General features: G+C 34.1%; 1 protein-coding gene across 1 annotated transcript in view; it reads right to left on the bottom strand.

The window, feature by feature from the left end:
• The window catches only part of LOC116180106 (protein cueball-like), a 54,886-nt gene extending 41,281 nt beyond the window's left edge, over positions 1 to 13,605 (bottom strand). The window contains exon 1 of the mRNA XM_031499943.1: positions 13,487 to 13,605. Coding sequence (XP_031355803.1) covers positions 13,487 to 13,605 — 119 coding nt within the window. The remainder of the gene's footprint in view (positions 1 to 13,486) is intronic.
• Positions 13,606 to 16,568: the final 2,963 nt, after the last annotated feature.

The raw sequence follows: 16,568 nt of genomic DNA, 5'->3' as shown, positions 1-16,568 counted from the left end.
CTTCTTCTTGAAAAAAACTTTGACATGGAAGTCACTCTTCTGGTTCTTGGTGTTGTCGGTTATCATCCTCGGGTAGATCTTGCATTTGCGCTTGTTCCTGAGTACAGAGTGGATCTCGATGAATATATCACTCGGAATGGTCAATCAATGGTTCAGCAACCCACCAAAAAGCAAAACTTTCCTCTGAAGAGGAGAGCTCTAAGAAGCGTAAGGTGGGGAGAGATGCCACCTCCTTTTTCAATTCATTGTTATGTTTATGACACTTCCAGTGAAACAAAATGAGAGTAAGATGAAGGAATATAGAAGATGACCAAGCACTCTGGTAGAGATGCCCGCGCCATCTATTCCTTCTTCTTGAAAAAAACTTTGACATGGAAGTCACTCTTCTGGTTCTTGGTGTTGTCGGTTATCATCCTCGGGTAGATCTTGCATTTGCGCTTGTTCCTGAGTACAGAGTGGATCTCGATGAATATATCACTCGGAATGGCCAATGGATTATAAGGGTAGGTATATTCCTGTGAACCAAAGAAAAACTATTAAAGTTTATTTGCCCCCCTGTTGCAGAAAATACAGAAACCGCATTCTGAACAGTTGCTGCCCATGATTGATTCAACGTGAAAGTTTTCTATCACTGTGAGTCTTAATCCAGGTGTTTGGTACAGTATTGAATGCTGATTTCAACAATATAAAAACGGATTGATCTAGTGGTTGCAGTAGTGTGTGGCGTGAGGAGGGAAACACGGTAAAACCAAGAGGGCCTTTTCATTACCTTTCCTAGGATGGAAATGTTCTTTAAATCATTTCAAGAAAAGCTGAAAGGCTGATTTAGGGGATAAAGTACACTTGAAAACCAGGAGGCATGTCGTTCAAAAATTCCTTTTTCAAATTCTTCCCCTTGAAAATGCACGTTGGAGGAAGGAATACTTCTTCGGCGCTGCAGCATGCTACAACCGTAACAGTCTCTCCCTTCTCACCGGCGGTCAATGTCATCATGGTTTTGGAGCCTTTTTGGGCAATTACAATACCAGGATTATTATTCAATTGCAACAAGTCGTCTCCATGATCCTACCAAGCAACTTAAAAGATTGTTTAACTGTGTCTGCTCACTCCTTCACTACGATGTTTGGAGAGTCCTTCGGCCTCCCTTATAGCGAGCTCCGGATTTCTTTGTAAAAACAAATTCAGTCAATCATAACCTGCTAAACTTTCTCTCCGTCAAATTTGTGTCTAAGTTTTAACTTTTCAGCTAAATGGAAAGCTCTCTCACATCTCACCTTGAAGGCGATTACCCATGTTTTTTTTCAATTCAATCCCACCGCTATGACTAACGCAAAAAGACCACTAAAATCACATACTTCAGTGTTCCAGGGGTAGTTAGGGTAGTTATACCTCCGTGCAAAAACAACAAGTTAAAAAGTAACGATTTACATAAAGCGCATTTCCACTTGCATTCATTTCCCATTTGTAAGATGCAACTTCTGTTAAAATCGTAAAAATCCGGCTACAAATATGAAAGATAGCGTTGCACAATGCACATGTGCAATCCATTTTTGATGTGCTACTTCAATTTCAGTTTATAAGAAGAATTTCATTTCAATGCTTTTCTAAATAAGAAAGTTGGAACTGCGCATGCGCAACCCTAAATTTGGAAACTAACGTTAGATTTTCCTTTGTTCCAAGTGGCTATGTATCAAATTTCATTTAAATGCTTCCATAAATAAAAAGGTTAGCACTGCGCATGCGCAAAACCAGATTTTGAAACTGGCGTTACATTTGCTTTTATTCCAAGTGGCTATGTATCAAATTTCATTTAAATACTTTTATAATAAAAAAAGTTTGCAATTCGGTTTATAAATGGTCGATATGCGAAAAGGGCACTGTGAATTTTGAATCGATTCGACTCAACTTTTGGCATTGCGTATTATATGGCTGAAGCTATGTCCATATTGAATTTCATGCAATTCAGTTCATAACTAACGGAGATGTAAAAGCGATCGGGCATTTCTAAACAAAGTTATCGTCCACACGGACAGATAGATGGACAGACAGACAAAGGAATAGACAGACAGACCAACAGACAGACGACAGACAGCAATACAAAATTATAAACGATCTCTAGGATCATTAATAAACGGCAAAAGTGTAAAATTATGGAACATGTAAAAAACGGTTTTTTAGTTTTTTTACAATAACTTTTTTAGCAATAAACACAGAAAAAATTCCTTCCTTGGTGCAAGCCTCGACACCATAACGAACCCAATAGCTAAAAAAGTAGAACAATAGCTCTTAAGATAAAGAACTAGTAGCGTCTCAATGAACGAGCGAACGGACGGACGGACAAAGTGGCCACAATAGCGCATTTTTATTTTATTTTTGTGGAAATGCGCTAAAAATGGAAGCTCGTATCCTGAAAGTTGAATACTTGGATCTTGAAAATTAAATCCAATGTTTCTCGCTCATAATCTTGTTGTTTTTCTGCATTTCTTTCACTCCTTCAACTCTTGACATCATATCAACGTTCTGTGTCAGCCGTTTAATTTACAGTGTACAGGTAAAGACAATATTTCCCAAAGACAGGATTGATGACGTGGACGAGAAGTAAAGAAAATCCTACTTTAGTTTAGTTTCCTTTGTAGCAATTTTTATCTTTGTTCTCTTGTACTTATTTTCCGGCCCTGTAATTATTTACCCCGCCTTTTTGTTTTTTTTTGTTGTTGACTGCGTGATCGTCTTTTCTTGTTTTCCGGACACTATTCAATTGCAGTGGTCTGTTTCAGGCGCGGAAAAGTGTCAGAATTAATTCTAAATTCTAAATTATTTTGGAATTGAGTCTCGAAGGTAATATCAATAAAGCTCATATTTTAGGGATCAATCACGGTGTCAATTAAACATAATTCCAATTCCTAAAGCAAGATTAAAGCTTTATTCCCCCTTTTAGCCCATTTGGAGGTCTGCTCCTTAACAGGGAAATAAAAGATAGGTAGTTGCTGCTTTATAAACCTAGTACCATAGTCTTTATTCTAATTCTTTGTTTTTTCCCTTTACACCTTACATTGTATCTGAAACTACCCTATTGAACAAAACTGAGGTGATTTAAGTTTTTTTTTTAAATAGAAATTTAGTTCTCACGGCATATATGCAAATTTGGTATAATCGTTATCATAAAGATTGAACTGGGTTCAGCATTACAAGTAAAACTGTATAATAAATTCCATAACAAACATTCTAAGTCACCACATAATTTTAAAACCCCCAGCTCTTAATCCCCATTTGGGTTAAAAACGATTAGCGCACGAGAACAAAATAAACGAGAGTAATCTGAAAAATTAATGAACAGGTTTTACTGACCGACTTTGTACAGAGATTTACAGAACAGCTATTTCACTTTCTATAACGTTTCAAACCTGTTCAACAAAGTATATGATAGATTCCTCGATTTAAATGGTCGCCTATTAAAACTAAAAGTGGTTCTTCCTATCATTCACTTTCACTTTAACGTCGGTATTTAAACCGATCTGTATTCATCTATTGTTTACAAAATAGAATGAGCCGAGAAACTTATCACTTCCTTTTAATCGGCATCGTCCTTTCCTTTCAAACGCAACGCGTGACTACGTCAAAGTACGTTAATTACACGCATTGTACTTAGTCAATCGCCTACAAATGAAACGAGTGGATTGAGGAAAATTTGGTCTATACATCATTAGAAGAAGGTCGAGGAGAGTTTCTAAACAAAGTTAAATCGGGCCTCGCAATTACTCCGTGCCATTGTAATATTTTTGGTCACTCTACACGTGGAACTGGGAGTAATTGCCCTGAATTAAACAAGAAATTATAACAATAACCTACTACCTTCTTGTGAGAATATTTTAGAAAATGTCTTAATGGAGCGTGACGTGATTTACTTTATATTGTTTTTAGCGTGCAGAGAAATTGAAACCTAGCCGAAAACTAGGTTTAAAATACACAAAAAATGTGCATATTTATCTTGTAATGGGAAACGTTAATTAGGCGGCGCAAAAAGTTAAACTTTCCCCGCGTTTGATTACATTAAATAAAAATATCATTAACTCACTTTCGTAGTGCACCGCAAAATGGTGGAAGTTTAGGCATTTTTCGTCCACTCGGTGTCTTTAGCGTCATCAATTAATTCAACAATGAAAGTGAAGGTTAAAGTGTGGCATTAGGAAACAAAACCGCGCATTGCAAAACAATATTGGAATAAATTATATGACTATTACGGAACTTGCTGTTTTGGAGCAAATCTCAATGAGTGATGATTGGGAAGGACTATAAAATCTGTGGCTTGAAGCTAAAAGGGCCAATGTCAAAATCTTCACATTTGAGAAAATTGCAGTTGAAGTTTTTGTCTAAAATACTTTTAACTACAGCTTAAGTTGTGTCCAAGCTTCACTTACCAACTTTGGCTCAGCATTTATTATGCTTCAGCAGAATATGATAGTGTTTTTAGTTTTTTGAAAAATTCAAGCATTTTGAAAAAAAAAATGACTTTGGCCCTTGTTGCACAAAATTTATGATTTTTTTATGTTTTTTTTTTGTCACATTGGCCGTCATAACAAGAAGAAATTTTGCTTGTCTTTAGATTCATATTCATTACCTTTAATCAAAACACTAACACTTTAAAACTGGAATCACACATACAACAAACTAGTCAAAGTGATTAATACAATGACGGCCGATGTCGCTGGTGTCACTAGAATACATTTTTATCAGTTGGAGCTAGAAGGGCCAATGTAGACATTGGCCTACATTGGCCTGCTGTATATTTCACAAAATAATAACATCAGTTGTCACTAAAACGGCCAAAGTAAACTTTGGCCCCTTTAGCAGAAGATGATTGAATGAATTCATAATGACATTGGCTACTAATACATTCTATTTACCGGCTATTGGTTGAATTTGACATTGGCCGTTTTAGCATATGCAAGAGTGCAAGACAATAAACGTAATGCAGGGGTTAACTCAAAACAGCAAAATATTGACATTGGCCCTTTTAGCTTCAAGCCACAGAATTATTGTACAAAATTTTCACCGTTTTCTGTTGTACAAAAATTGAGCCTTTTGAACAAGTTTGATTTTGATTTACTGTATTACTAATTTTATTATTTAACTCGTTTACAGCTTGTCTTATTCTATGTTTTAATTCTTCAAGTGTAGTAATGTGCGTAACATAAACTTTGTTTTTGATGGCCACAGAAAGAAAGGGCAAGAAGGGCGATAAATTTTAGGTGACCTTGCAGCCCACATTATAGGTCCTGATATTCCAATCCAGGCATTTGGAAATTCTTGATTTAAATAAGTTGTTATACATCTATTGGATTGTGCGCAGGTGCACCATCTTGTTGAAATATCATTCCGCGCCGATCTGCTACTGGTATCATCAAAAAAAATCCTTAGTTCATTTTCTAAAAAAATCCAATATCTTTGAGAAGTTAAAGCCCCCTCATAAATATATGGACCCAGAATAATATTCCGCACCACACATTAGTTGAAAAACGTACTTGAAAATTAGTAATACATGTTTCGCGTGGATTTATGTTTGTAGTATTATGCCTATTAAACGTACCATTATTGGAAAAGTGGCTTGCATCGGTCCATAAAATGTTATTTAGAAAATGTGCATTTGTGCGATATTCCTGAATTAAATAATTGCAAAAGTAAAGTCTTCTTGCAAAATCGCCAGGATGGAGACTATGGATTTTATGTATTTTGTAAAATTAACACCACTTATCTGCGTTGTGTTCTTGGTTATACTAATTAAAGTCGATTTTTGTAGACTAAAATTTGGATGTTGGCATGAATGAACCTGAAATAACAAAAATCTATGGAACGCCGTTTTACTTTTTATTACGAAAGTTTACAATGTAACATTATAAACAACAGTTCATTTTATTTCCCGATTTATTATGTTTGTTGTTTTTATGTGAAACATTAAATATGTTTGTTTAAAAAACTTCACTTAATTGAAATGATGTATGAATTATATAGCAATGTGCATAACGAAAGTTTAACAATACAAATCAACAAACGAATACATAAACGAACAGTAATATAACTAACTAGAACTAATTCAACAAACATAAAAATTTATTCATATTAAATGTGGGATTAAAATTATGAACAAACATTTTAATTCAACAATCATATTAATTCGTGCTGTTAAAATCGGAAAGCATTATTTAAAATGATTGTTGAATTAAAATGTTACATGAATTAAAATGTTTGTTGATAATTTTAATTCGTATCTGTGATTGTGCGGAAGTTTCAGGAACTATCCTTTAGTGTATTTGGGTACGTGTATACTAGCGACTAATTAAAATTATCAACAAACATTTTAATTCATGTAACATTTTAATTCAACAATCATATTAATTCAACAATCATTTTAAAAGATTCTTTTACTACGTCTAACGATAAAAATTTATTTGTTTGTTGAATTAAAGTGATTGTTGAAAATATTCGGCTTCAATTTTCAAATCGTCGAATTTATATGACTGATGAATTAAAATGTTTGTTGATAATTTTAATTCCACATTTAAAATGAATGAATTTTTATGTTTGTTGGACAAAATCGTTTTATTAATCGAAGTATTTCTTGCAATTCAATTTAATTGTTTGTTATTAATTGTTTGTTGAAATAAAGTTTCATATACACTCATTCAATATAACAATATAATTCATTTCACATTTTTATTAAGTAACATTTTTTAAACAATCATATTTAATACGTAAGACAATAACAACAAACGTAAAAAGTAGAGGCATACGATTGACTGTTATTTAAAATGGCACATTGTAAAATTTTGGAATAAAATTGTACAAATATTTTCAGAGAACATTTTAATTCAACAATCATATGAATTCATGCTGTTAAAATCGGCAAGAATTATTTAAAGTGATTGTTGAATTAAAATGTTACATTAATTAAAATGATTGTTGATAATTTTAATTCGTATCTCTGATTGTGCGGAAGTTTCAGGAACTACAGTTTAGTCTATTTGACTACGTGTATACTAGCGCCTAATTAAAATTATCAACAAACATTTTAATTCATGTATCATCTTTATTAATCAACATTTTTTTAATCAATCTCTTAATACGTAAGATAAAAACAACAAACGAAAAATTTAGAGACATAAGATTGACTGTTATTTAAAATGATACATGATAAAATGTTGGTATAAATACTAAAACGGCGTTCCATAAAAATCGGCACCTTAATACAAAATAGCACATAATAACTATTTCTTATGTTATAGCGTTTTGACTTAATCTTGCATTGAATTTTAGCTATCAACTGTTTGAGCTTTTTTACAGTCGGACAGATTAAGTTCAGTTGAAGATAATGAAGCAAGTTTTCTTTCTTAATGGAATTGAATTTTTCACAATAAGTACGATGGATGCAAATTAAACAAGAACTTCAGATCTTTCATATTTATTTGATTGAGGGTGAATTGTATCTGAGAGCGGGTGTCTTTCTTGTTCTCTTTGACAATTGGATTTCCAGCTAAAAACCAAAAAATGATTGTAGAAGACTCAACGAAATTTTATTACATTTTTCTCGTTCTCTTTTTGTTACAATTAAAACCTGTAGAGTATAGAAATACAGAGAAGCTTTAGTTCAGAAAGTATTTGACAGAAAAAGTTATTCCTCCCTATCAATCCACCAGTAAATCAACCCTTTTCCTTAAATTATTATATGTAAATTGGGAGTTATAACCATCAATATGGCAATCTGATCGAAAATGACCAATTTTCAATGTTGTCCCAGTTTTAGTTACCTATTCATTAAGTCGTAGCAGCGTCATTGGACAGACACAATTGGAGCTGTTGGAAATACGAGTCTCGTTTCTCAGCTTAAATCAAACATAGCTCGGGAATTGCATATACTATCATCTAACACGAACGGAACAAATCACGACGCAGCACAATCAAATAGAACTAACTCTATCTAATGTCTAAGCAAGAACATGCGTATTTAATGTAATACGCCAAAAATACAGCCCAAAGGCAATAAAGTTCCCAAACTTGAACTGGGAGAATTACGGCACTACACAGGGCTAAATCAGATTTAATCAAACTTTACACATCCGTACAGAAATAGAGCAGTGAAACACAACCTCAATGTGTCCCAATAGGATGTTTGTATAAAGGGCGGCTGGCCAATTATTTTGCTAATTTATATATATCTACATCTTTTAACGTCTTGGGGGAATGAAGTTTTAGGCAGATAATTTTGTACTGTGTGATAAATTTTAAAGATGTGCGTTGGTTGTACGCTTGAAGTTGCAGAAATTAGGGCGCATTTCCATATCTCAGTTTTTTTTATAAAGGCCTAGGGTCGAAGTTACGGCAGAGAACGTTATTTTAAAAATGTCACGTACTAAAGTGAAGAGCAAGTCGCACGTAAAAGTCATCAAATCGTATAATATAGGATGATGGATTCGTCTTATAATGGATTGATATTCTCTGCGTTTACTATAACAATTGGAGTTTCTGCAATTTTAGCGACAATCGTTTTCGTCTCTGTAAACGGTCCCGTTCGTCTTTTATAAGAATAAAAGTATGACTCTTGCCTTGTAAACTACATGCGGGTTTCTCTAGGTTGAATAGTGCAAAAATACGTGCTATTAACGCAATTTCGGTCTAAATATCAGAAATAATAGTCAGGACATCCTGTATGTACCATAATTGAAGTTATTTCATATGTTTAAATCATTATTTGTCCTATTTAGTTTGTATGATAAATTTAAAACGGATACCTTAGGGAACAATTACCGAAACTTTTACGGGAGTTTAAAGTTTTATCTGGTCAGGTGTTAAAAAGTTGTTATTGGATAAGAATTAATTTGTTTTTCGACAAACTACACCACGTGCGAGATAAGCGATGCAAGTGTGTTATCAGTTCTGGCGACTTAGATGGAATTTCGAGTGCCGTCGGGAATAACGACGTTGATTTTATTAAAGGAGGCGGTTTTTGCTTAAATAGCAAGATGAAGAGTAAACGAGAATGTCTAGGGTTATTTTGAAAGAGCGCGTAATCGTCTGTGACGCTAATTTAATAACGGTAGTCGGCCGGCTATGCCATTTTTAAAAAGTTAAAAACGTAATCGTTCTCATGTTAGTTAAATAATGCGAAAACAAGTATAATGCTGTGCAAGACGTTTTTATACATAGAATTTCAGGTTTAAAAAGTTCCTGTTATCAAGAATGAAGGAATGGTGTAATAATACAAGAAAAGTCTTACCATCCGAGCAGCCACAAACTTGTGATAATGTGTAAAAGAATTATAAGTTTTTGATAAAATTAGTGGACATTTTGAGAAAACCAGGAGTTCTGGAGAAATGTGAAGAATATTTCTGGAAAATAGTGAGTCAATTTTTAAGGAAGTGCCGCTACTTATGTCGTGCAGAAATTGGGGAAATTCAAGGTAACGCAAGAAGTTTTGGTGAAATTAGAAGAAGTTCTGAGGAAGTCACAAAGGAGGCAGTTTGGAAAATAAGATAGAAACTCGTATAAAATTGGGGGCACTTACGTCAATACAAGAAAGTTTGGGGAAAATTAGAGTTAAATTTTGGGGACAATAGCCTGTCAGGATAAAGAGACATTTTTAGGAAGCACAAAAAAAAAGAGTAAAAATCCATCTTATAAAGTTACCTATGTGACAATGTGAACAGTGGAAAAATTTTAAATGCCAAGAAGCTCTGAGGAAGAGGAGGAAAAGCGAATACTGGAGAACAAAAGAGTGAATTACGTGTGACAAAAAAATTCTTGAAGAAAATATATCACCAAATGGAGGAAATCCGAGGAAAACAAATTTAAAAAAATAAAAGGCAACTGTTACTTACTTCGTCTAGAAATTGGAGTTATCTATGTCATTGTAAGAAATATAGATATATTGGATATATTTTTGGGTTGTAAAAATTTTTGGGAAACAGTGAGGAAATAGGAAATAAGTTTTATTGAAACAGAAGTGATTTTTTTAAAGAAATTGGAATTGTGTGAAACTTGAATTTTAAATTAATAAATTGAAGGAAATTTGGGGATTCAAGAATTTTTCGCCTATCACGCGTTTTTCATCATCGTTAAGGGTTGACTAGAATCCTGGTTTATGTAAACAAAAATTGTCTCAAATCGACCCGGAAAAAAAATTTTCTTATAAAATGTAGCCTGTAGAATCCACAATTTCAAACAGTTCCAAGATTGGGCTACTAGTTCAAAAGTGTCCGCCCTTTGAATTTTTTTTCGAAATTTGGTTTCTAGTCCTATAACTTTTGATTGAGAAGTCCGATCGAAAAAGTACGAATTGTTTTGGATTCTACGCACCAAAATTAATAAGAAAAAGTGTTTTCCCGAGGAATGTTGGTGCAGTCGATTTTTGGTAAAAAAGGAAGGTTATACACTGCCTTTTTTTGAGCCCCGAAAAAAAAATTGTCTCAGATCGACCCGGAAAAAAATTTTCTTATAGAATGTGGCCTGTAGAATCCATAATTTCAAACAGTTCCAAGATTGGGCTACTAGTTCAAAAGTTACAGCCCTTTGAATTTTCTTTCGAAATTGGTTTCTAGTCTATAACTTTTGATTGAGAAGTCTGATCGAAAAAGTACGAATTGTTTTGGATTCTACGCCCCAAAATTAATAAGAAAAAGTGTTTTCCCGAGAAATTTTGGTGTAGTCGATTTTTGGTAAAAAAACAGGACTAGAATAAATAAAAATGGGCCACCAGAAAATCTGATGTACTAAAAGAAATAGTCGGATCGGAGGAAAACTCGCCGATGTCTAGTCTGTTGCACGTGACGAAAGTAAAACCGAACGGTAATTGGGTGAAAGTTTCATTTGATGTAATTCAGCGAAACCGGTTAATGATTTATAAAATGATGATCTTATAATTACACCGCAATGTGGTCAGTTCTTATATCAAATTACAGACGATCCCGACTTAAATTGAGCGTAAAGCGTGTGGGCAATTAATCAAAAAATTTAATTAAAATTGGGATAATCAGTTTAACTATTCTGACAGGCGACCATGTGACTTTTCGGTCGGCGCGGCGGTCGGGGGGATGAAGTCTGATAAAGCGGGGATGTTTGTAACTTTTTATTTAAATTGGAGTATTAAACGTGGCGCCCTAATTTACTTTACAAATGCAATTTCGGATACAATATATCCCACGAAAATTAAAATGTCCGGCACTTCGACGAAAATTTAATTAACGTGATGATATCCCGATGTGGAATTTTAATTTATTATTGAAAAAATGTATATTAAGCGACAATAAAGCGAGCGTTGGGTATTTGATTTTAACGGTTTCGTTTTAATTAAGTCTTAACTTGAATATAATGTAGAAACTATGGGAAATTACCATTAAACACAGACATTTTTTTTAGGATTCTAAAGTTGCATTCGTTCAATATTCAAAGAAGAAGCATCCCTTAAACCCATCGCGACCGATTATTTATTATAAAAGACCTTGTACCTACCAATTTACTCAATGTTTGAAAATTCGGCAATAGGAGTGATAATAAAAAAGGCAATAAAGGAAGACTTATAAAATCGTTTCCGGGAAACTTGCGTATAAAAGGGAAATTTACGGAAAAATGTGTGCGTCTATATGTAAGTATATTTCACGTCGATCGAAAATAAATTGAAAAATTAATGTTAAAATAGAAAAGCGATTGTTTCCTCTAATTCAATATTTAATATGAGTATAGCATGCTAAATTTAAACGCCTTGAATTGGTTTCAAATTTGGCGAAGTTTTCTTTTGTGCGCACTACGGTCAATGATTATGTTATTTCCATTTTCATTTTGCCCATTTGTGATCTGTTTATGGGAAAATTGGAAAACAAATTGATATTTCTATAATTCTCGTTTAACTTCCAAAAATTCTAACCCGACAAAAAAACGAGTCAGGAAGACTCGCGTCTGAAACTGAAACTCGGGAATTAAAGTACTCGGCCTCAAATGGGCCTCGTACTTCAATTTTTCCTAGTCAGTAATGTCATTTTCCTGATTTTTATGTAAATAACTATTTCTATATTTCTATTGCTAACTTCACTGTCGACATCATATCACATTTCTAGGGATGGAGATGCTACTTCACTACAGTGAATTTTCTTGGGTAACAAAATCTATAAAAACAAACTTTTTAAAAAAGTTTCTTGACATATATTATGTAAGCGAACGGCGCAGTTTTCAGAGGAACTTAGTTTAAGGAACTTTCAAAGAAAAAATCGTCGGTTTGAGAAAATCCTTGGAATTCCCATATAAATTCCTGTTGTAAATCTTCCTGTTCATTTTCTTCAAGAATCCTTCTAGGAAATTTCTTGGACAGGTTTTTTCGCTAGCTTTATGGGGTTATCAATTTTTTAAAAACCTTTTTTGGAATAAAAAGAAAGTTTTAGATAGTCTTCTTAGAAATCTCTTTAAAAATTTGGCCTTTCTCTTGGAAGCTATTTGTGAACCTTATAACCTCTTTTTAAGACTTACTTGATTATATTATTTGCCACCCTCAAGAACTTGTTAGGAACCTGAGAAATTTCTTCCATACTAATATTTTTTTAGAAAGAACCTTAATGGAAAAAGGAGAATGATTTTTTAGTTATTGCCAATTGGCAAAACCTTTACAAAAATTTACATTACATTACACTCGATATTATATTATATTTTAATTTCTTCTCTTTTTTCTAACCCTTCTTCATACACCTCTCTCCTCTCCACCCTCATCCAATATTTCTCTCCTACTTTCTACCTCTTTTCACTCTATTATTAGGTGATCAATATCTCTCCTTTTTCGCAGAATCCCTTCCTTTCTGTTCTTTCCACATCTCCCTTCCTCTCTTCTCGTTTGCACATCGGAACCTTGCAATTATTTTAATGTTTTTCTTTCCCTACGATAGATACTTCGGCACACTCTCCCTGCACCTTCCATTTCCTCTTGATTCATTCTTTCCATCCCCATACATCCGTTCAATACATCAACACACCTTGCATCAAATAGGTGTTTAATTGATCTGGAAACATTTTCAAAATTCCTCTCTCCTATTCCCCACACCGGTCAAATTCCCTTGTTTGTGCATTTGCCCCATTATTTCTTTGCATTTGGTATCCTAGGTATTTAAATTATCTCACTACCCCTACCCTATCCTTCGTCCACTTCCATTCTATCACCCTTTTCCTACTTCCGTCCTTCTCAAATCTGATCATCTTCAATTTTTCAACATTTAATTCAATTTTCTTTCCCATTACCTCTCTATTGATTTCCTTCATCTGTGTCTCTTCTGTTGTAGTGTCACCCGCGTCAGGGACCATATTTTCCTTCTTCCCATCACGATTCCTCTACTCTGACCCTGTCTTAATATTATCTCCATATACCTTATGCAGAAATTAAATTAAATAAGACTGGAGTGGGCATCCCTGTCTCAATCCTTTTATATTCTAGAACACTTCCCTCCTATCCTTACCCTACGACTGGTCTTTATCTAGCTCCTTAATTCCGTTCTTTAAACGTTTATCTATTTTTCCATCCTCATCATTTCCCATACTCTTTCCCTTTTGACTCCGCTTTTCCAATTCCTTTTCCATCATCCTGTGTAATACGTATATACAGTCGGCGATCACGTCCTTTTTCTAAAGCCCATTTGTGTTTTCTCCAACATCCTCTTCTCTTCCATTTCTGTTTCCATCTTGCATTCAGTACCGTCATTATCCAGATTCCCCTATAATTTCCCATACAGTGCTTTGTCGCATCTGTTGTAAATCAGCACTATTATCATCACTTCCTTTCATTCTTTCGGTAGTCTATCTGTAACGAGAATCCATGCCTCATTTCCCTGCCACCTACCTTATCTTCAGTCTCTTTAATTGTTCCCTTCATAAAGTGCTGTTTCCTGTCCTCTATTTGTATTTCTCTCCCTTTTTCTGTTTACCATCTTCCAAAAGTTCTTCTCTGTTTTTATTTTCCTAATTTCTTTTTCATCTTTTTTCCTTACATATCTCTCTCTTTGTCCGTCTCTCCATCATTGTTCTGTATCTGTTTCGTTCTTCTATACAATCTTTGTCGCACCACTCACTTTTTTTATCTCTTCGTTCTTTTTCCCTTTTCATACTCGCTTTCATACTTTTCTCTTCTGTGCTCTCTTCTATTTATTATACTTGCTCTCTAATCTTCTTCTATCTAGAATCCTCCACAGTGTCTCTTGTCAATAATTGTATCTCCATTCGCATTTGAGTTTTTCCATTTCTTGCTCTTTTTATCTCCACGATTTTTCCGTTTATTAGTACATATGTAATCAATTACCGACCTCCCTCTCCCTCCCATGTATGTGTATTGCCCATCCCTATCTCCCTCCATGTTTCCGTTCTTCAACCTCTCTTTTGTGTTCATTCCAGTTGCATTTATTTATCCTGTGTTTTTCTTCCCATATCGACCCAACTTCCTTTATTCCCTATTCTGGCATTTAAATCTTCCACCAGTATTAGCCTTTTCTAATTTATTTTTTAACTCATTCCTTCTGCTATATATCGTTATCACACTCATCCTCCTCTTCACTTCAATTCGTCTTTCCTTCTTCCTGTTTCGTTTCATTTCCCCATTCGCTTATATCTTTTTTACCCCTGTTAAAATGCCTCCTTTTGCTCTTTTCTGTATGTTTTTCCTATTTGCATATTGGTTCTTCCATCTGTCTTCAGTCGGTAACCTATTCTTTATTTTGTCCCAATTCTTTTCTTCTATCCATCATATCCTCTTACAAACTCCTAAAATTGTACTTTTTTACTTGCTAGCTCCGCCACCAAAACAACATCTTCATGTTGCTCATCCAATCATGGCCCTTTTCATTACCCTTTGCTTTTTTCAATCGCCATATTCTATGCTCACAAATAAGTCCTATTTTTTTAAAATGGTAATATTCATTTTGGTCTTTCAACTAGTGAAACGCATTGTAAATTTAGTCCACAGGAAGTACCCACAATCTCCCTCCGATTTATTCCCCGGAAAATTGTAAAATTCATTTATTTTATGGCCTTTAAAATTCTACACTTAAAAGTGAGAGTGGGTACTTGGGGATGTTGAGGTGAATGCTAAAACTAAAGTAAACTTTTCATTATTAAACGTCCCTCTAACTTGTTTTGAAATGAAAGCCCTGTATATTGGGCAATGTAACGGACACAATGAGCGCAAATCCAAATGGCAGAAACTTTTCCGTTCTCGGGTTTGGTGAAGCCAATGCATACGTAACCTTATGCAATCTGTTTCATCACAAACCGCTAAAAGAACAACGGCATAATTAGAATGAATCGCAATAAGCGCAAGCAATTTCAGAAACCTTTCATAAAAGCATAACGAAATTTAGAAGATACCTAGAAGTTGTTTGATCATTCCAGCAAATTGGATACCGGAAATTTACATTAACATCAAAATTAGGTTACGCGTATTGACTATAAATGGCAGAGAATAAAGGCATGTACAAATTACAGTAATAATATGAATACTAATTATATTTACTCAACCATCTGAATATAATATTGTTTATTTAGGGAGATGAGAAAATTTCTTATTTAGCGGTAATTTTTCACTAAAATTGCTTTGTGTTGTATTTCGAACGAATATTTCTTGGCTAATTCTTAGATGTTTAGTCTAAATATCAAAATGAACAGCACGAGTTTCCCTCTAAATTTCCTTTTGTTATTCCTTTAAGTATAATTTCTTATTTTCTTTGATATCAATGCAATAGAGATTGAATTTTTATTTTGTAAAAGGGTCGAGAAACGTTATTTTCCTCGTAAAATCAAATGAGAGGTACCGTATTGACATTTGACTTGTGCTCCAAGAATTCTAAAAAAAACTGAAACCCTTGGGTAATTGAACATTTTCCTGTTATATATTGTCATTTTTTTTTATCTTACATCATAAAATCTCGACGTTATTGAAACCAAACTCCGAAAGAAATGGGGCTTTGTAAATAATGCAGATACGCTTTCGGTTGCGAGGGGTTGAAAATTTCAGTTTTAATGCGAAAACTTCGACTGCTGCTGTTCGTAGTATGTGTACGGATTTACTGGGCAATTAAATCAAAGGCGGGTGGCGGGAATGGCACGAGTTTGTTCGTCCAGCCTAAAATAATGATGATCGGATAATAATAATGATTTAAATAATTGCAATTGAAAATTCCACTCACTTATTTCTGTCCCCTTGAATTGCATATTAATTATGGATGCTAAGCAAAGACACCGAGGATGCTTATTCGACAATTCTACGAACGCTCGCGAATATTCTAGAATGTTCTCGAACAAACACGTCATATTTCCCAGAAAGAGTGCATCACATCCGCTTTCGTTTCTTATCGCGATGACTTTTATGAGGCCTCGATGTCTATCGGGATTTCTAGGACTACATTACTATTTCATACGTTTATTACACATTGGACAATTACCATAGCAACATAAAGCTACACCAACTTGACTTCTAAAATAATTTTCTTGCGAAATAAAACTTGCGACCATGTAAATCCCCGATAATTTTTTCTCGTATTCATTTTTGATGATCCATT

This window comes from Photinus pyralis, unplaced genomic scaffold, assembly GCF_008802855.1.
Source record: "Photinus pyralis isolate 1611_PpyrPB1 unplaced genomic scaffold, Ppyr1.3 Ppyr1.4_LG9, whole genome shotgun sequence".
Taxonomy (NCBI): Eukaryota; Metazoa; Arthropoda; class Insecta; order Coleoptera; family Lampyridae; genus Photinus; species Photinus pyralis.
This window is presented reverse-complemented; position numbering and strand designations above follow the sequence as displayed.